Raw genomic sequence first — 20,616 nt, 5'->3', positions numbered from 1 at the left:
GCTCAAGTGATCCTCCCGCCTCAGCCTCCCAAACAAACCACTGGGAGTGAGTCACTGCACTGGGGCCTAAATTGATTTATATATTTTGTCTCTTCAATAGCTTGGAGTGTGTATTTTATCTCTTCAATAGATTGGAGGCCTCCACCCAGAAGCCAGTAGGTAATTTGCCCAAGGTAACACAGGGTACATAAGTGACAAGTATGGAATTCTTTTTTTCTTCTTTTTCTTATTCTTCATCATTAAACTTGAACAAATATCAGATTCTATCCCAGGCAATCAGGCTCTGGGGAGTTCTTTCTCTTAAATACAGATTCATACTATATAGTAATCCTTTATCAGCCACAGTACCTAGCTCAGAGCTTTGCACACAGTGCCATGCAATGCTTTATCAAATGAATAACTAAAAAACTCATTGATCTAATTAGCACCTCTTGAACCTTCACTGACCTATGGGCCACTGGGAATCAGAAACTCAGTCTCATTAATCTGAGTGAGACTGCCTGGCTGTGGATCTAATTATGAGCAATTTCAGAATCATAATTACTGTTCCATTTTGTCTCTTGATCTGTAATGCATCCAAGGACCTACTCCCAGCTTCTCAGGAAAAAAAAAAAAACCCCACTACATGATTACTTACTGAAGGTTGGGAGCTGTGTGTTTTTGTGAAGCTTCCAGCTCACATCTTTGCTGTGAAATGAGGGGGATGGACTGGATGATCTCCGAGGGCCCTTTCTTCAGTTGTAACAGTCTGAGATGGACAGGTGTGATCCCAGAGCTTTGGGAGGCCGAGGTGGGAGGATCCTGTGAAGTCGGTAGTTTCAGACCAGACTGGACAACATCACAAGACCCAGTATCTACCCAAAAAAAATTATATTTTCTTTTTTTGAGATGGAGTCTCGCTCTGTCACCCAGGCTGGAGTGCAGTGGTGCAATCTTGGCTCACTGCAACCTCCACCTCCTGGGTACCAAGCAATTCTCCTGCCTCAGCCTCCTGAAGAGCTGGGATTACAGGCGCCCACCACCATGCCCAGCTAAGTTTTGTATTTTTAGTAGTGACAGGGCTTCATCATGTTGGTCAGGCTGGTCTCCAACTCGTGTCCTCAAGTGATCCGCCCTCCTCAGCCTCCAGAAGTGCTGGGATTACAGGCATGAGCTGTAGTGCCCAGTCCCCCAATTTTTTTTTTAATTAGCAGGGCGTGGTGGCGCGCACTCATAGTCCCAGCTCTTTGGGAGGCTGAGGTGGGAGGATCACTTGACCCCAAGGAGGCTGAGAATGCAGTCAGTAAATATTGCACCACTGCACTGCAGCCTGGACTACAGAGTGAGATCCTGTCTCTAAAATAAAATAAAAACAGTCTAGGATTCTGAGAGGCATGGAATTAAAAAGAGCCTCTGTCAGAAGACATCATTTTGAGTCTCAGCTCTGTCATTACTAGTGACCTTACTCAAGTTAGTTAGCCCAACTCTCAGATTCCCCATCTGTAAAATCTGATTCATTTATTAGAACAGTTTTTTTAACCTAGGGTGATCTCGGGCCCAGGTTCTGGTGGGCTGCCGCACACATTGGCTGGGTGGCTCTGGTAGGTCACGCCCTGGCCGCTTCGCCTTCGAGAGGAGGGTGAGGACAGTCTCCGAGGCGGCGCTGCCGAGCCTCCCCGTGACTTGGTGACCGCGGAGCCAGGAGAGACCCCCGGGCTCCCGCACCTAGGGCGAGAGGGGCGGGCGCGCGCCCGGGGTGGGTCACGTGACGGTTCCAGGCCCGCGCGGGGCCGGGGGCGCGCTGGGCCGGGGCAGGGGCGGGGCCTGGAGCGCGCGGCCCTGCGGGTGACAGGCGGGCGGGAAGGGGCGGGGCCTCGGGCGGGGCCGCCGGGGGGAGGAGGGCGGCGGGAGGGGAGGAGTGGAGATGGCGGCGGCGGCGGCTCAGGGGGGCGGGGGTGGGGAGCCCCGGAGAGCCGAGGGGGTCGGCCCGGGGGTCCCGGGGGAGGTGGAGATGGTGAAGGGGCAGCCGTTCGACGTGGGCCCGCGCTACACGCAGCTGCAGTACATCGGCGAGGGCGCGTACGGCATGGTCAGGTGAGGGGGCGTTCCGGGGGAGGGGGCGCCCTCAGGGGAGGGGGCTTCACAGGAGAGGAGGGGGAGGCGCCGAGCGCTTTCCGGGACGTGGAGACGCGGAGCGTCCCGAGGAGGCAGGGGACTCGGGATGATCGGGAGCGTCCCAGGGAGGGGACCCCTGAGTGCTTTCTAGGGGAGAGGGCGCTGCCTGCGTCCTCAGGGGAGGGGGCTTGGAGGCTTTGAGTCCACCCTTCTGTAATGACGGGAGGGGCATCTGAGTGCATGTGGGGGCCCGCGGGGACCCTAGTGACACGGGGCGAGGCCCAGAGGATGAGTACTCTCGGGGAGGCGACATCCTTAGTGAAGAGGCAGTGGAGGGCCCGTTTTGGGGGAAAGAGTGTCTTGGATTCCCCCTGTGAGGCAGTGCCAGGGAGCCTGGGGTAGACGAGCCGAGATCAGGGTGGGGCAGGGCTTTGGCCCCACCACCACCACCACCAGGTGCCCAAAGAGAGATGAGGGGGCCAGGAGTGCCACTTGCATGTTTTGGGAGGGGTCTGTGAGTGCCCCCGGCCCCACCGTGAGCTCTGGGACAGCCCTGCTGCCCGCTTCCCTCACCCTAGGACCCGCCCCTGCCCTGTCCATTCTCTCCTGCCCCTCCCCTGGCTGTCGTTTTCCCAGTATTTGCTCCATGGTGTGCCCCCAGCATCTGCAGCCCCGGACCTGTCTTGGGTTAAGGAACCTTTCCTGGGAATGGGGGCGAAGGGTTCAGGGCCAGTAGAATGGAAGGGGATTGAGGAGAGGGGAAGTCAGTGAGCGGTCAGTCTCTTCCTCTGTTTGTAAAGTCACCGAAGGGCCGCCTGGCTGGTCCCCAGCTTTCTCTCTGGAGATCCCAGCCCTACACAGCAGGAAGGAACCAGCATTGTTTATGATTTGACCAGAGCCAGCTCCTGCTCTCTCCCCTCCCTGCCAAGGCCTGGGTGGGGCCACCAGGCCCGGACTCCCCCTTTGTAAGGCCACAGCAGCAGCCTCTCTCCGGTCCCCTCAGCTCGGCCTATGACCACGTGCGCAAGACTCGCGTGGCCATCAAGAAGATCAGCCCCTTCGAGCATCAGACCTACTGCCAGCGCACGCTCCGGGAGATCCAGATCCTGCTGCGCTTCCGCCATGAGAATGTTATCGGCATCCGAGACATTCTGCGTGCGTCCACCCTGGAAGCCATGAGGGATGTGTATCCTTCACCTTGCCCAGTCGGCTGGTCATACACAGCCTCGGAGCTGGGCTGGGGACCCGTTGCTTGCTTTCTGTTTCCATCTTACCCACCACCCTCCAAAACAAACCCAGTAAAATAAACTTTCCTGCAGAGGAGAAACCACAGTGTAAGAGGACTTGGAGGCCTCTGATGAACCCAGGCCTGTGGCAGCCGGGCAATATGGCCTTGAGCAAGTCAGTTCTCTGCTCTGTGCCCCAAGGGGGAGGGCTAGGCAGGATGGTCTCTATGGGAGTGTTGTCTTCTGAAATCGGCAGTTCTGAGACATGACCCAGCTTCTGCCCACAGTCACTTCTTACTAACAAATGGATGATTCTTTCCTCTCTTTCCTCATTCCCCAGACTGGGAGACAAGGAGAAAGCAAACTGTCAGCTGGGCATGGTGGCTTATGCCTGTAATCCCAGCACTTTGGGAGGCTGAGGTGGGCAAATTACCTGAGGCCAGGAGCTGGCCAACATGGTTAAACCCTATCTCTGCTAAAAGTACAAAAAAATTAGCAGGGCGTGGTGGCGCATGCCTGTAATCCCAGCTACTTGGGAGGCAGAGGAAAGAGAATCACTTGAACCCAGGAGGCGGAGGTTGCAGTGAGCCAAGATCGTGCCACTGCCCTCCAGCCTGGGTGACAGCGTGAGACTCTGTCTCAAAACAAAACAAAAACAAAAAACTGCCTTTCTTGAGGTCCTACTGCGTGTCAGGTACTATACATGCCCAATGCTTTTTTTTTTTTTTCTATTACACCTCCCAACTACCCTATGAGATGGGCTTTTCAGCTTCATTTCAAAGATGAGGGCAGGGTGCAATGGCTTACGTCTGTAGTTCCAACACTTTAGAGGCCAAGACCAAAGGATCAGTGGAGGCTGGGAGTTCAAGACCAGCCTGGGCAGCATAGTGAGACCCCATCTCTATAAAAAATTTAAAAATTATCCAGCTTTGGTGGTGCATGACTGTAGTCCCAGCTACTTGGGATGCTGAGGCAGGAGGATGGCTTGAGCACAGGAGTTCAAGGCTGCAATAAGCTATGATTGTGCTACTGCACTCCAGCCTGGGGGACAGAACGCGGCCCTGTCTCAAAAAAAAAAAAAAAAAAAAATGAAGAGGCCGGGCGCGGTGGCTCAAGCCTGTAATCCCAGCACTTTGGGAGGCCGAGGCGGGTGGATCACGAGGTCAGGAGATCGAGACTATCCTGGCTAACATGGTGAAACCCCGTCTCTACTAAAAATACAAAAAACTAGCCGGGCGTGGTGGCGGGCGCCTGTAGTCTCAGCTACTTGGGAGGCTGAGGCGGGAGAATGGCGTGAACCCAGGGGGCGGAGCTTGCAGTGAGCTGAGATCACGCCACTGCACTCCAGCCTGGGAGACACAGCGAGACTCCGTCTCAAAAAAAAAAAAAAACAAAAAAAAAAAAAAAAAAAAATGAAGAAGCTGAGGCCCAGAAAACCTAAAATCAAGTGTTTCTGTTGCTGTCTCCTCCTCCCCTCCCCCAGATGGGAACTTGTCCTTCTTAGGACTTCTCACTCAGAGCCACACCCTAATCACCTGTGGACTTGCACCTTGCCCAGGGAGGGACAGCCTAGCCTTTGTTGTCCTCCCCTGATACTGCTTTCCTAGTTTGCTGTCCACTTCCTGTCTGGCTCTCCTTAGCAACTTGTGACACCTGTCACCTCTTCCCTGCCCCACCCACCCACTCTCGGTCCCAGCCCTCCACCCAAGAGCGGGGATTTGTATTGCGGTGTCTGCAGCCCCCACCACAAACTGTGGACAGGAAATCTCTGTACTCACCCCCATCTCGCTGTGTGGTCTGGAGCAAGTCACTGCGTCTCGCTGGGCCTCCCCAGCTCTAAAACAGCAGGGCTGGTCCACATATTCTCTGAAGACCCTTTCAAGGCAGATTCTTGTTTTCTTTTTTTTCTTTTTTGAGATGGAGTCTCCCTCTGTCACCCAGGCTGGAGTGCAGTGGCTGGATCTCAGCTCACGGCAACCTCCACCTCCCAGGTTCAAGCTATTCTCCTGCCTCAGCCTTCCAAGTAGCTGGGACTACAGGCGCCCGCCACCACGCCCAGATAATTTTTGTATTTTCAGTAGAGACGGGGTTTCGCCCCATTGGCCAGGCTGGCCTCGAACCCCTGACCTCAGGTCTTCAACCCACCTCGGCCTCCCGAAGTGCTGGGATTACAAGTGTGAGCCACTGCACCTGGCCTCAAGGCAGATTCTAAAAGACAGCCCTGACTTATTTTTCCAGAGACAAGCCAAACGGCATTTGTGGATTTATTTATTTATTTACGCATAAGCTTTGTTTTATCTTCAAATAGAAAAAGACATTTTACTCCTCCATCTTCTGAGGTATGGCCAAGCACTCTTCTTTGAGTGGGAGTGTGCTATTGGGAGTGTCTCCTCATTTTTCTTGCACAAACCATTCCCATAAGGCAGGCATTTATTTTTAAGCAAACATTTATTGCATGCCAGATGGTGTTCATACATTATCTCATTTAACTCCCTCAACAGCCATGTGACTCAGGCATTGATATTAGTAATAATAGTTCATGTTTGCCTAGCACTCACAACTTGCCTAGCACTGGGGTGACAGTTTTACATGCGCCATCTCATCTAGTCTTCACAACCACCCTCAAAAGAACCATTATTTCATGGCTCACACCTGTAATTTCCAGCACTTTGGGAGGCCGAGGTGGAAGGAACGCTTGAACCCATGAGTTCAAGACCTGCCTGGGCAACATAGCAAGAGCCCGTCTCCACAAAAAGAAAACAAACAAACAAAAAACACATTATTTCCCCTACATACCAGATGAGAAAGTTGAGGCACAGACAGGTTGAGATCCTAAAGCCAGTAAGTAGTAGAGAGGAGATTTCAGACTTCCATGGGTTAAGTCCAGAGTTGCTGCTCTTTTTGTAGTTTTCTTTCTTTAATTAATTAATTTATTTTTGAAACAGAGTCTCACTCTGTCATCCAGGCTGGAGTACAGTGACATGATCTCGGCTCACTACAACATCTGCCTCCTGGGTTCAAGTGATTCTTGTGTCGCAGCCTCCCGAGTAGCTGGGATTACAGGCACATGCCACTGTGCCCAGTTAATTTTGGTATTACCAGTAGAGACAGGGTTTTGCCATGTTGCCCAGGCTGGTGGTCTCAAACTCCTGGCCTCAAGTGATCCTCCCGCCTCAGCCTCCCAAAGTGCTGGGATTACAGGCGTGACCCACCACTCCTGGCCCAAGTTGCTGCTCTTAACTGTGAAGTTCTCCGGCCTCCCACAGTTTATTATTATCCCTGTTTCCCCGGTAGGGAAACTGAGGCCACAGAAGTGAAGCCCCTTGCTCAGGATCAGCAACTATGACGCGACAGAGGCTCAGAGCCCTGCCGCTGGGTAACGGCAGCAGCTTGCCCAGCTGGTGGTGCAGGTTGGCAGATCTATTGAGTCCCAGGGGCCCTGGCTGGAGGAGATGTGCAGCCTCGCCTTCAGAGCCTGTTTTCCTTAACCAAGTGCCTCCTGCTGCCCCCTCCCCGGGGGTCTCCGGAACCATCCTCAGCTACATTGTGCAGGACCTGATGGAGACTGACCTGTACAAGTTGCTGAAAAGCCAGCAACTGAGCAATGACCACATCTGCTACTTCCTCTACCAGATCCTGCGGGGCCTCAAGTACATCCACTCCGCTAATGTGCTCCACCGGGATCTAAAGCCCTCCAACCTGCTCATCAACACCACCTGCGACCTTAAGGTCAGAGGGTTGGGCACCTGTCCCCTCCTCCCCAGGGTCTGGGGCTTCCAGGTGACCAATAGAAGCCTTGGGCAGGAGAACATTGCAAGCAAGGGGAACAGTGGAGGCAAAGACAAGGGGGCGTGACTGCTTAAGCTGCAGAGGCCTTGAGCACCGAGCTTAGCAGCTTGGTCTGATTCCAGATTTGCGATTTCGGCCTGGCCCGGATTGCCGATCCTGAGCATGACCACACCGGCTTCCTGACGGAGTATGTGGCTACACGCTGGTACCGGGCCCCAGAGATCATGCTGAACTCCAAGGTAGGAGGGGCTGCCCACTCCTGAAGGGAAGGGACCAGGTCCCAGGAAGCCCTGGAGCTACCTCCGAGCCAGACACCGACCCCCATGTCACAGGAATTCCACCCTCTGGGCCTTGGGCTCTGCAAGGAAGCTGAGCATTGAGCCCTCCAGGCCTCTGCCTTCTGCCTGGTGTTGGATCTAACTTGGAGATGGTGGCTTGGTGTAGAAACAGGACCCTGTTGAGGCTGGCCCAGGAGCCCACCACTTCCTCCTCTCTCCCAGGGCTATACCAAGTCCATCGACATCTGGTCTGTGGGCTGCATTCTGGCTGAGATGCTCTCTAACCGGCCCATCTTCCCTGGCAAGCACTACCTGGATCAGCTCAACCACATTCTGGGTGAGCGAGGCCCGGCTGGCTGAGTGGGGGATGATTACCTTTTCCAAGGTGAGATTTCTCAAGAGTCCAAGTCAGAGATACCACCACGTGTGGGGCGCCTCCAGCATCTCATGGTATCTCAATGAGGTATAGATATTATCCCCATTGGATAGATGGGAAAAGCAAGTCTAAGTCCCACACCTAAGGAGGCACCAGACCTAGGATTTGAGCCTCGGTCTGCCTGAATCCAGCCCCCTTGCTCTGCACCACCATGCTAATGACTAGGAGGTAACTGAGGGATTGGCATGGGTTGCTGGGCTGGGGGTCTTGTTCTTGCCTTGTTGCCTGTTCTGTTCCCAGAAAGAAGGAGGTGATCATTTACCAAGTCACCTCCTTATCCACAGGCATCCTGGGCTCCCCATCCCAGGAGGACCTGAATTGTATCATCAACATGAAGGCCCGAAACTACCTACAGTCTCTGCCCTCCAAGACCAAGGTGGCTTGGGCCAAGCTTTTCCCCAAGTCAGACTCCAAAGGTTTGAGAGACATGAGGGCGGGTGTGGGATAAACCCTAGGTGCCATGGAGGGTACGGGAGCCCAGCAGCGGCTGGAGGAGACAGGCAAAGTGATGCTTCTGGGAGCTTCTCCAGTCTTCCCTGTGACCCCTGACTCCTGCCCTTCCATAGCCCTTGACCTGCTGGACCGGATGTTAACCTTTAACCCCAATAAACGGATCACAGTGGAGGAAGCGCTGGCTCACCCCTACCTGGAGCAGTACTATGACCCGACGGATGAGGTGGGCCAGTCCCCAGCAGCAGTAGGGCCAGGGGCAGGGGGGTAAGTAGGCATCCCCCATGCCAGGCCTGAGCCTTGCTGTCTCTGCCACCCCAGCCAGTGGCCGAGGAGCCCTTCACCTTCGCCATGGAGCTGGATGACCTACCTAAGGAGCGGCTGAAGGAGCTCATCTTCCAGGAGACAGCACGCTTCCAGCCTGGGGCGCTAGAGGCCCCCTAACCCAGACAGACATCCCTGCACCCTGGGGCCTGGTGAGTGTCCCCATGGCCGGCACACAGATACGCTGATACTAAATACCTGTATCTATATCTATCTATATCTCTATCTGTATCTGTATCTATATCAATATCTATATCTATATCTGTATCTGTATGTGCCTCCATATAGCAGCAAGCTTACCCTGCACCCATGCTCGGTGTGTCTGGTAACAACAGAAGTGCCCGGGGGCTGGGTGCAGTGGCTCATGCCTGGAATCCCGGCACTTTGGGAGACTGAGACTGAGATGAGTGGATCACCTGAGGGTCAGGAGTTTGAGACCAGCCTGGCCAGCATGGCGAAATCCCATCTATACTAAAAATACAAAAATTAGCCAGGCACAGTGGGTCACTCCGGTAATCCTAGCACTTTGGGAGGCTGAGGCGAGTGGATCACCTGAAGTCAGGGGTTCGAGACCAGCCTGGCCAATGTGGTGAAACCCTGTCTCTACTAAAAATACTAAAATTAGCCGGGTGTGTAGGCATGCTCTTCTAGTCCCAGCTACTCAGGAGGCTGTGGTGGGAGGATTGCTTGAACCCCGGAGGCGGAGGTTGCACCACTGTACTCCAGCCTGGGCAACAGTGAGACTCTGTCTCAAAAAAAAAAGCGGGGGAGCCAGGCACAGTGGCTCACATCTGTAAGCCCAGCACTTTGGGAGGCCAAGGTGGTGGATCACGAGGTCAAGAGTTCGAGACCAGCCTGGACAACGTGGTGAAACCCCATCTCTACTAAGAATACAAAAATTAGCCAGGTGTGGTGGCGTGTGCTTGTAATCTCAGCTACTTGGGAGGCTGAGGCAGAAGAATTGCTTGAACCCAGGAGGCAGAGGTTGCAGTGAGTCAAGATCGCACCACTGCACTCCAGCCTGGACTACAGAGCAAGAGTCTATCTCAAAAAAAAAAAAAAAAAAAAAAAAATGCCCAGGTGCTGCCCAGACTCATGGCCCACCCAGTCCTCCAGCCCCAAATGTCTCCACCTGTCAACACCCTGCATCCTCCAGCCCCAGCAGCCATTCTAATCTCCTTCTGGGAACAGAACTGGTAAAGAGGCAAGAGGTCACTGAGGGCCCCTGTCACCCAGGTGAGGACCCGAGCCAGGCTTCGGCTCTGGGTGTGGCAGAAGCAGGTGGGGCCATGATTGCTTTGGGAGGGGCCCAGCAGCACCCAGCCTGACCCAGATTGCCAGGCCTCCTCACACCTGCTGCCAGATCAGCAGTTCACATAGCTGTGGGGACCCTGCTGGGCCTGCCCCCACCCACACTGCCTCCTTGCCTCCTCTGGTCTCTTCCTGTCTTCAGCCAGGTGTGGCCTAATAGGAAGAAGGCGTGCATACCTGGGCTCAAACTCCAGCTGTGCCACTTAGTAAGTGCTGTGTGATATTGGGCAAGGCACCTCACCTCTCTGCACCTCAGTTTCCTGGAGTCAGTTCTGTTTATCTTTTTTTTGTTTTCGTTTTTTTGAGACAGTGTCTCACTCTGTCGCCCAGGCTGGAGTGCAGTGGTGCAATCATAGCTCACTGCAGCCTCAAATTCCTGGGGCACAAGGGATCCTCCCAGCTGGCTGGACGAGCCATTGCAACTGGCTAATTTTTTTTTTTTTTTGTAGAGTTGGGGTCTTGCTATATTGCCCAGGCCAGTCTCAAACTCCTGGGCTCAAGTGACCCACCCACTTCGACTTCTCAAAGTGCTGGGATTACAGGCATGAGCCACTGTGCCCAGCTGAGACTGTTCTAATAATGAAAGCATAAAACCCTAAGCATTGTTCTAAGAGGTTTACATGTCTTAATTCCTTTAATCTTACAGCAGTACGTCCAGCTAGGTACTATTATTATCTCCATTTACAGATAAGGAAACTGAGACCCAGCCTATCCAGCTGTGAGGGTGAGAGACGTTCAGGTCAGGGCTCCCGCGGGTCTGCCTGGGGTATGCTAATGACTCCTTTTCTGTCTGCTTCTCTCTTTAGGACCTGCCTCCTGCCTGCCCCTCTCCCGCCGGACTGTTAGAAAATGGACACTGTGCCGAGCCCAGACCTTGGCAGCCCAGACCAGGGTGGAGCATGGGCCTGGCCACCTCTCTCCTTTGCTGAGGCCTCCAGCTTTAGGCAGGCCAAGGCCTCCTCCCCAGCCGCCCTTCCCACAGGACCTCGGGGGCTCAGGTGGCCCCAGTTCAATCTCCCACTGCTGCTGCTGCACCCTTACCTTCCCCAGTGTCCCAGTCTCTGGCAGTTCTAGAATGGAGGGGCTCTGGCTGCCCTGACCTGCTGAGGGGCAGGGGTGGAGGGTGGGGGGCGCTGAGTAGGGACTCAGGGCCAGGCCTGCCCCCCTCATCTCATTTAAACCCCACCCTATCTTCCCTGAAGGAACATTCCTTAGTCTCAAGGGCTAGCATCCCCGAGGAGCCGGACTGGGCTGAATCCCCTCCCCGTCAAAGCTGTCACTTCGAGTGCCCTCGCTGCTTCTGTGTGTGGTGAGCGGAAGTGGAGCTGGGGGGCGTGGAGAGCCCAGCGCCCCTGCCACCTCCCTGACCCATCTAATATATAAATATAGAGATGTGTCTATGGCTGACCCTGGCTCTGTCTGTGTTTGCGACGCCTCCGCCCTGCCCCGTGCAGCTCTGAGGACGGACTCCTGCAGCCCAGCTGCTGCTTGACTTGGGCTTTCTGGGGCCTGGTGCCCTTCACTCCCAGCTGCCCAGGGTTGGGGACGGGGCTCTGGAGAGCTCCAGACTCCTAGAAAGAAGGGGGTCAATTTTCCCCTTAGTCACTGTCCTGTCCCCACACTAATGGCTTCCTGTCTAACTGGTTGGGGGTGATTCAGGAGCACCCTACACATCCCTGGATCCTCTGAAACTGCAAGGGGTAGGCACGTTGGATGCGCTGGCTACAAGCACCAGTGGGAGGGAGAGGTCCTAACAGTCCTGGGTGGTTTTTACTCCCCCGATGTGGCCCAGGATAGGGGGCTGCTGGGGTCTGGGAAGGGCTTGGGGATGTGAGGGCCAGGGCTGCTTGCCTCATCTGATACTACCCCGGCTTCATCTGATACTACCCCGGCTTCAGCCGAACCCTGCAGCCTGGCTCCAAGCCAGCCCAGCGGCAGGCTCAGCAGGTCCCACGGGCGTGGCAGTGGCCAGTAGTAGAGCCGGCCCACACCGGCTAGGCAGGCAGCACAGTCCCACGGACGGCTGAGTGTGCGGCTGCAGGAGCTTCTGTGGGAGTACAGACATGAGCCTTTCGCTGTACTATGCCCTTCCCGCCCTGGGCAGCTATGCCATGCTCTCCATCTTCTTCCTGCGCTGGCCTCACCTGCTGCACACGCCCCGGGCTCCCACCTTCCGCGTCCGCCTGGCGGCCCACCGAGGAGGTGAGCCGGGTGGGGGTGAGAACAGGTGCCAAAGTGGACAGCAGAGAAGGGTAGGTCCAAGGGCGCGTGCTAGAAACAGGGCAGGGACCAAGAGAGAAGGAGAGCAAGGTGGCAGGGCAGGGTGTGGACAAGGAAGAAGAGGCTGGTGCAGCCTGGGCTGGCTGGGGAGGTAAGGCCAGAGGGAGGATGGAGCCCAGAGAAGGAACGTGGGTGATGAGGTCGGGCCAGGCCCCTAGACCCCAAGCCCCAGGGGCCCACTCCAGTGTCCCCCACAGGATCTGGAGAGCTGCTGGAAAGCACCATGGAGGCCATGGAGAAGTGAGTGTATCTGCCCCTGCCCAGGCTGCCATGTGAGGGTGTGCAGGTCGTGCACTGCATCACAGCAAGGGACACCATTCACTTCCTAACCGGGTGACTGGCGCCCCCTGGAGGTGGCCTGCACATCCTGCTGTGAACTCTGCTCTCACATTCCCCGCCACCTCCCCACCACCATGTCCATCATCCCAGTCCCCTGCCCCCCAACCCCCCGCCGCCCCTCAGCTAACCTTCGCCCCCACAGCTCCATGGCCCAGCGCTCAGACCTCCTGGAGCTCGACTGTCAGCTGACACGAGACAAAGTGGTGGTGGTGTCACATGATGAGAACCTGTACCGCCAGTCGGGCCTGAACAGGGATGTGGGCAGCCTGGACTTCGAGGTGGGCCCTGCCCTGACACCCCAACCCCCACCCTGAGAGTCGCCATGCCCAATGCAGGCCTCTAGTGACATCCTTCCTGTCCTCCCCAGGACCTGCCCCTCTACAAGGAGGAGCTGGAGGTTTACTTCTCTCCAGGTGAGAACAAGGGCTTCAAGCCCTGCCTGGGCCATGCCCGCCTTCCCTGGACCCCCGCTTTGGCTTTCCTCTCTGACCCCTCTCCCCACACCACCCCCAGGCCACTTTGCTCACGGGTCAGACCGGCGCATGGTTCGTCTGGAGGACCTGTTCCAGAGGTTTCCAAGGACACCCATGAGTGTGGAGATCAAAGGGAGTAATGAAGAGCTCATCTGTGAGGTGGTGCTGCAGGCAGGGCTAGGGCGGCCACCGGGGACGGGAGAGAGGCCTGGTTATTCTATCACCTCCTTCTCCTCCTCCCAGATAGCAGACTTGGTGAGACGCTATGACCGTAATGAAATCACCATCTGGGCCTCAGAGAACCGCTCGGTCATGAAGAAATGCAAGGCTGCCGTGAGTTCCCCCGCACCCGATTCCCTTCGTCCTCCAGGGGCCCCTCCTCCTGGGAGCTGGAGCCCACCCAGCATGGGGACCCAAGCTAGAGGGGTCTGGGAGAGTTTCCAGTGGTGTGGCGGTGGCGATGAAAAGGGTGTGAACTCAGGCCTCAAACGCAGGGCCAAGACGTGACTTCCGGTTTTTTTCTTTTTTGAGACATAGTCTCGCTCTGTCGCCCAGGCTGCAGTGCAGTGGTGCGACCTCGGCTCACTGCAACCTCTGCCTCCCGGGTTCAAGCGATTCTCGTGCCTCAGCCTCCCGAGTAGCTGGGATTACAGGCACTCACCACCACACCCAGCTAATTTTTGTATTTTTAGTAGAGATGGGGTTTCACCATGTTAGCCAGGCTGGTCTTGAACTCCTGATCTAATGTGATCCACCCGCCTCAACCACCCAAAGTGCTGAGGTTACAGGTGTGAGTCACCACACCCAGCCCCAGGATGTGACTTGGATCCCGCAGGTAGTAGGGCCTCTGGAATGCCCACCACAGCTCCCCTGCAGCTCATGCCTCCTCTCTGCTTCCCCAGAGCAGACAGATTCTTTCTCTCATCTCTCCTTGCCTCCCCAGAACCCCGAGATGCCCCTGTCCTTCACGATAAGCCGAGGATTCTGGGTGCTGCTTTCCTACTACCTGGGGCTGCTGCCCTTCATCCCAATCCCTGAGAAGTTCTTCTTCTGCTTCCTGCCCAACATCATCAACAGGTACCAGTGGGGGGCGGACCTCACAAAAACGCTCCACTGCTTAGGGTCCCCGTGGAGAAGGAGCCCGGATCTTCCCAGCTCCCCGGCTCCCCTCAGAGATAACCCCCCAAGGTCCTTTAAGGACAGTGGTTCTTACCCAGCATTCATGAATACTAAGGGAACTGTGAACACCCTGAAATTCTGTGCAAATGTGGAGTTTTAGGAGGGCTCATTTATCCATCTCAGTCCATCTAGCATATTTTATTGAACGTCTACTCTGTCCCAGATGCAGTTATAATGTGTAAATAAGACCAATGAGGGTGGGGGGAGGTCCTCGGTGAGCTTACAGTCTGGCTGGGAAGACATTTGTTCATTAATTAAAGCACAGCTATCACAGCTGTCTCAGACCCTCAGCAGGAAAAGGCAAGTCAGTGTTCTGCAGGAAGGCAGGGGTTAACAAAGTAACATCTGGGGAAAGGATCACGAATTTGGATACTTCCCTGGCACTTAAGCCTGGTCCCTCCCTTTGCTTTAATTTTTTTTTTTTTTTTTTGGAGACAGTCTTGCTCAGGCTGGAATGCAGTGGCCAGATCAGGACTCACTGCAGCCTTGATCTCCTGGGCTCAGGAGATCCTCCTGCCTCAGCCTCCTGAGTAGCTGGGAGTACAGGCTTGCATCACTGCGCCTGGCTAATTGTTAAATTATTTGTAGAGACAAGGTCTCACTATGTTGCCCAGGCTGCTCTTGAACTCCTCAGCTCAAGCGAGCCTCCCGCCTTGGTCTCCCAAAGTGCTGGGATTATAGACCTGAGCCCCCGGGCCCGGTCTCCCTTTGCTTTCTGACAGCTTCTCTGTGGTAGTCCCAGAGCTCTCTGCTCCCCTCTGTTGTCCAAAAGGAAGTTCCACTCAGCCCCCACAATCCCTTGCTACAAAGAGATCATTCAATATTTGTGTACCACCTTTTCATACAGGATTTTTTTTTTTTTTTTTTTTTTGAGAAGGAGTCTCGCTCTGTCACCGAGGCTGCAGTGCAGTGGCGCGATCTTGGCTCACTGCAAGCTCCACCTCCCGGGTTCAGGCCATTCTCCTGCCTCAGCCTCCAGAGTAGCTGGGATACGGGCACCTGCCACCACGCCCGGATAATTTGTTTGTATTTTTAGTAGAGACGGGGTTTCACCATATTAGCCAGGATGGTCTCAATCTCCTGACCTCGTGATCTGCCTGCCTCGGGCTCCCAAAGTGCTGGGATTACAGGCATGAGCCACCACGCCCGGCCTTATACAAGATTTATAAAGTGTTTTCACATCTTTTGGGTTGACTTTTACCTTGCAGCACCCCCAGGAGGTATAGGAATCATGACTCCCATGGTACCCTGGAGAATCTGAGGCCCAGAGAGGTTCTGTGATTTGCCCAAGGACACACAGCTGGAAGTCCAGAGCTTAGGTTTTCCCTGGGTCTGACTCCAAAGCCTGCCCTAGGACACTATAAAGGGCCTCTAAAGTCACCCCTGGAGTGGGATAATTAGGGGCCGTCCCACTAAGTGCTGTCTAGTCTCAAGAAGCTGGCCAGTGGGCACAGTGGCTCACAAGGTTTTTTTGTTTTTGAGAAGGAGTCTCGCTCTGTGGCCCAGGCTGGAGTGCAGTAGTGCGATCTCGGCTCACTGAAACCTCCGCCTCCTGGGTTCAAGCAAATCTCCTGCCTCAGCCTCCCAAGTGGCTGGGATTACAGGCGTGCCACCACACCCGGCTAATTTTTGTATTTTTAGTAGAGATGGGGTTTCGCCATGTTGGCCAGGATGGTCTCCTCCCGCCTCAGCCTCTCAAAGTGCTTAGATTACAGGTGTGAGCCACTGCACTTGGCCGGCTCACGCTTATTATCCTGGCACTTTGGGAGGCTAAAGCGGGAGGATTGCTTGAGTCCAGGAGTTCAAGACCAGTCTGGGCAACACAGACATGTCTCTACAAAAAAATTTTATTTACATTAATAATAAGATAAATAAATAAGAAACTGGCCAGGCCCAACCAGGAGGACCTCCAGCCTGAGTGTCCAGCTTTGGAACCAAACCAGGTCCTGGCCCCAGCCCCACCACTGCTCTGCTTTGGGCCTGGCAAGTCCTTTCAGTTCTCTAAGGCCCAGACTCCTTATCTGTTGAATGGTGGCTAAAGGGCCACACCTTCAAAGCGTGGTCGTCAGAGTAGGCTCTCTGAACAATCGGTGAATTGTTCACTGGGGCAACTACAAAGGTTATTCTGGGGGATTCTGGGGGGTTGGAGGGCAGCACTACCCTGGTTGGGGGGGTACTACCACCCTGCCCCACCTCTGGGACAGGGGAGACCCTAGGGGCTAACCCCCACTTCCTTCTCTCTGCAGGACCTATTTCCCATTTTCCTGCTCTTGCCTGAACCAGCTGTCAGCTGTGGTTTCGAAATGGTGAGGTGGGCAAGACAGCTGGGTGGAGTGTCCCCATAGAGACCTACTGCTGCCCGTCTCCCGGGTCCCCTCTCATCATCGCCTCCCATGTCCCCACCCCACCCCCAGGCTGATCATGAGGAAGAGTCTGATCCGACACTTGGAGGAGCGAGGGGTGCAGGTGAGGCCTTGACCGCCACTCCCACTGTATACAGACTTGGCAGCAGGGTTCCGGTCCCACTCTGCTGCCAACTAGCTGCATCATTCTGGCAGGTGACCTCACCTGAGTCTCAGTTTCTTCATCCCTAAAATGGGAAAATGGTATATTTAACTCTCTGGATACACACACACACACACAATTTTCTTCTTCCTTTTTTTTTTTTTTTTTTTTTGTGACAAGAGTCTTGCTTTGTTGCCCAGGCTGGAGTGCAGTGATGCAATCTCAGCTCACTGCAACCTCCGCCTCCCGGGTTCAAGCGATACTCCTGCTTCAACCTCCCGAGTAGCTGGGACTACAGGTGCCTGCCACCACGCTTAGCTAATTTTTGTGTTTTTAGTAGAGATAGGGTTTCACCATGTTGACCAGGCTGGTCTAGAGCTCCTGGCCTCAAGTGAGCCGCCTGCCTCAGCCTCCCAAAGTGCTGGGATTACGGGTGTGAGCCACTGCACCTGGTTACACACATATTTCCCTAACCTGACATTGCCAACATATGGATATGTAACTAGTACTTATTAAGGGCTTGATAAATGTTAGCCATTATGATGACGACAATGATGTATCATGATCCCTGATGAGAGGGGCTGGGGAAAGATGAGAGATGGGAGAAACCAGGCCCAGTCCGACCCCTGTCCCCTTAGCATTGGCTTCAACCAGATCATTTAATTAGTAAACGATCCTTGAGAATGTTCCAGGCACTGTGGTACTAGGGGTGGGAGCTTCCCATCAAGGGTACAGGGAAGAAATGCCGTAGGCAGAGGCTGGGCACGGTGGCTCCCACCTGTAGTCCCACCACTTTGAGAGGCCAAGGTGGGAGGATCACTTGAGCCCAGGAGTTTAAGACCAGCCTGGGCAACATACCGAGACCCTCGTCTCTACAAAAAATTTAAAAATTAGCCAAGCACAGTTGTTTGCACCTGTAGTCCCAGCCACTCAGGAGGCTGAGATGGGAGGATCACCTGAGCACAGGGTTTTGAGGCTGCAGTGAGCTATAATCAAAATCATGCCACTGCACTCCACACTCCAGCCTGGGAGAGATAGCCAGACTGTCTCAAAAGACAGAGAGGAGAGAGTGCAAAGAGCCAGAGAGAGGGAGAGAGAGAAGGAGAGGGAGGGAAAAAGGAAAGGAAAAGGGAAATGAAAGAAAAATGCAGAGGCCGGGTGCGGTGGCTCATGCCTGCAATCCCAGCACTTTGGGAGGCCGAGGCCAGCGGATCAACTAAGGTCAGGAGTTCGAGACCACCCTGGCCAACATGGTCAAACCTCATCTCTACTAAAAATGTAAATGTTAACCAGGTATGATGGCAGGAGCCTGTAATCCCAGCTCTACTTGAGAGGCTGAAACACGAGAATCGCTTGAACCCAGGAGCTGGAGGTTGCAGTGAACCGAGATCATGCCACTGCACTCCAGCGTAGGCGACAGAGCAAAACTGTCTCAAAAACAAATAAATAAATAAAATATTAACTGGGCATGGTGGTACATGCCTGTAGTCCCAGCTAGTTAGGAGGCTGAGGTGAGAGGATCGCTTGAGCCCAGGAGGTCAAGGCTGCAGTGGGCTGTGATTACACCGCTGCACTCCAGTGTTGGCAATACAGAGAGACCTCGTCTCGTCTGTATTTTTAATAAAATAAAAAATTCCCATCTCCACCTACCTCAGTGCCCGCTAGAACAAGCAGGGAAGAGGCAGAGCTGCAGGAGCTGGGGCAGGTGGCGGTGGAACGGGGGCGCTGGGAGAGGGTGGTGCTGGTAAGTGGTCAACAACCAGCTCTCAGAGAGGAACAAATGAAAGCCCTGATTTGAACATTAATTTTCCTGGTTTAAATACTCCTACCTTGGCCAGTTTCAGGCTGCCGACGTGAAGCCACCAAATGCAGAATGGGAGGAGATGCCTGTTGGCACCCCATCATGTAGTTCCATCTCACAGCCTCAGCAGACTTAATCACTTCAAGGACACAGTAATAGGAAATTGATTAGGAAGAAATATGCTTTGAGTATTTATTGCTGGTTTTTTGTTTGTTTTGGGTTTTTTGTTGTTGGTGGTTTTTTTGTTTGTTTGTTTGTTTGTTTGTTTTGAGACAGAATCTTGCTCTGTTGCCCAGGCTAGAGTACAATGGCACGATCTCGGCTCACTGCAACCTCCACCTCCTGAGTTCAAGCGATTCTCCTGCCCTGGCCTCCTGAGTAGCTGAGATTACAGGCGTCCACCACCACGCCCAGCTAATTTTTGTATTTTTAGTAGAGATGGGGTTTCACCATGTTGGCCAGGCTGGTCTCGAACTCCTGACCTTAGTTGACCCGCCTGCCTCAGCCTCCCAAAGTGCTGGGATTACAGGCATGAGCCACCATGCCTGGCCGCTGTTGTTTTAATAATTTATTTAGGGCCAGGCAGGGTGGCTCACACCTGTAATCCCAGCACTTTGGGAGGCTGAAGCAGGTGGATGACGAGGTCAGGAGATCGAGACCATCCTGGCTAACACGGTGAAACCCCATCTCTACTAAAAATACAAAAATTAGCCAGGTGTGGTGGTGGGCGTCTATAGTCCCAGCTATTTAGGAGGCTGAGACAGAAGAATGGCGTGAACCCGGGAGGCGGAGCTTGCAGTGAGCCAAGTTTGAGCCACTGCACTCCAGCTTGGGTGACAGAGTAAGACTCCTTCTCAAAAACAAAACAAACAAACAAACAAAAAAACACTATTTAATTGTCAGTTTATATAATTTATTTATTTATGTTTTTGAGACGAGGTCTTGTTCTGTCACCCAGGCTGGAGTACAGTGGCGCAACCATAGCTCACTGTAGCCTCAGAGTCCTGGGCTCAAGCAATTCTTTCACCTCAGTCTTCCAAGTAGCTGGTAGCACAGGCGCACACCACCACACCGGGCTAATTTTTAAAAAGTATTTTGTAGAGATGAGGTCTCACTTGCTGATCTTAAACACCTGGCCTCAACTCCTGCCTCGGCGTCCCAAAGTGTTGAGATTAGAGGCGTGAGCCCCTGTATCCAGGCAATGATTTAATTTTTAATAATGGCTGAGTTTAATAACCACTTTGCAAAATTCCTGAGAATGTAACAATCAGCTCCAGCCTACTGCTCTTGGGGAGTCTCCACAGAGGAGGAGGTGGGTCCCCACTGTCTGGATATAAAATTGTTCAGAATCTACAAGCTCCTGACCTTAGTTGATCCCTCCCTGCTCAGGTGGTCTTTTGGTGCCTTAATGAAGAGTCGGATTTTGAAGCAGCCTTCAGCGTGGGAGCCACTGGCGTCATGACGGATTATCCCACAGCCCTGCGGCACTACCTGGACAACCGTGGACCGGCCGCCCAGACCTCCTAAGTCCAGAGGCCTCACGCTCTCCTGTTTCTCTTCCTGAAAAATAAAGATTTGCCTTTCCATCACATCACGTCGTTGTGCTGAGGGTGGGGAGTAGAGGAGTGGGTCCTGAAGATGTGAAGATGGCAGCTTAGGAGGGAACAGGCCAGCCCTGAGACTGGAGCCTGGGGCCCTCAGAAGCCTGACCCACTGGTTCCACTACATTCCTCTCTGTCCTGCCACACCCTGCCCCAGCCTGGCCTCCACTCTCCTCAGGAATGTCCCCTCACGGCCAACCCAGGTGTCCTGGCCCCCAGCCACTTGACAGTGACAGATAATGGTTCCGTTTTCCTGAGGCCATCAACAGCCCAGGCACAGGGCAGGGGACTTACCTCTTCCATGCCTTGCCCTGTGAGCTTCCTCCTCGGGCTGCAGAGGATGGGCCTGGGTGGGACAGGTGCGTTCACCCAGCCCCTCTGCTGCCTCCGCCATTCCAACCTTCTCCTCCCAGGTCTCCTTCTCCAGAAGCTCCCAGAACACCTCTGCCATCTCCAGCCCCACGGCCATATTCACTGAATGAACCACACATTCACATTTCACAGATACTTACTGAGCGCCTCCTCTAGAC

General features: G+C 54.2%; 2 protein-coding genes across 3 annotated transcripts; both read left to right on the top strand.

Moving 5' to 3' along the window:
• Window positions 1–1,803: 1,803 nt before the first annotated feature.
• On the top strand, window positions 1,804–11,315 carry MAPK3 (mitogen-activated protein kinase 3). 2 transcript variants are annotated; one of them, XM_025370547.1, is made up of 9 exons: window positions 1,804–2,073; window positions 3,098–3,280; window positions 6,860–7,049; window positions 7,232–7,348; window positions 7,610–7,724; window positions 8,108–8,239; window positions 8,390–8,499; window positions 8,595–8,749; window positions 10,715–11,315. In XM_025370547.1, the coding sequence occupies exons 1-8, from the start codon at window positions 1,904–1,906 to the stop codon at window positions 8,715–8,717; spliced, it is 1,140 nt and encodes a 379-aa protein (XP_025226332.1). In that variant the 5' UTR covers window positions 1,804–1,903; the 3' UTR covers window positions 8,718–8,749; window positions 10,715–11,315. The 2 variants fall into 2 exon arrangements, with proteins under 2 accessions (XP_025226332.1, XP_025226333.1); XM_025370548.1 differs by lacking the exon at window positions 8,108–8,239.
• A 501-nt stretch (window positions 11,316–11,816) lies between these two features.
• GDPD3 (glycerophosphodiester phosphodiesterase domain containing 3) lies at window positions 11,817–20,074 on the top strand. The gene is made up of 10 exons (XM_025370549.1): window positions 11,817–12,110; window positions 12,386–12,428; window positions 12,670–12,805; window positions 12,895–12,940; window positions 13,041–13,159; window positions 13,244–13,333; window positions 13,944–14,077; window positions 16,426–16,485; window positions 16,594–16,645; window positions 19,875–20,074. Exons 1-10 carry the CDS (start codon window positions 11,972–11,974, stop codon window positions 20,010–20,012), a joined length of 957 nt encoding a protein of 318 aa, XP_025226334.1. The 5' UTR covers window positions 11,817–11,971; the 3' UTR covers window positions 20,013–20,074.
• Window positions 20,075–20,616: the final 542 nt, after the last annotated feature.

This window comes from Theropithecus gelada, chromosome 20 (genome assembly GCF_003255815.1).
Source record: "Theropithecus gelada isolate Dixy chromosome 20, Tgel_1.0, whole genome shotgun sequence".
In the NCBI taxonomy this organism is placed as follows: domain Eukaryota; kingdom Metazoa; phylum Chordata; class Mammalia; order Primates; family Cercopithecidae; genus Theropithecus; species Theropithecus gelada.
This window is presented reverse-complemented; position numbering and strand designations above follow the sequence as displayed.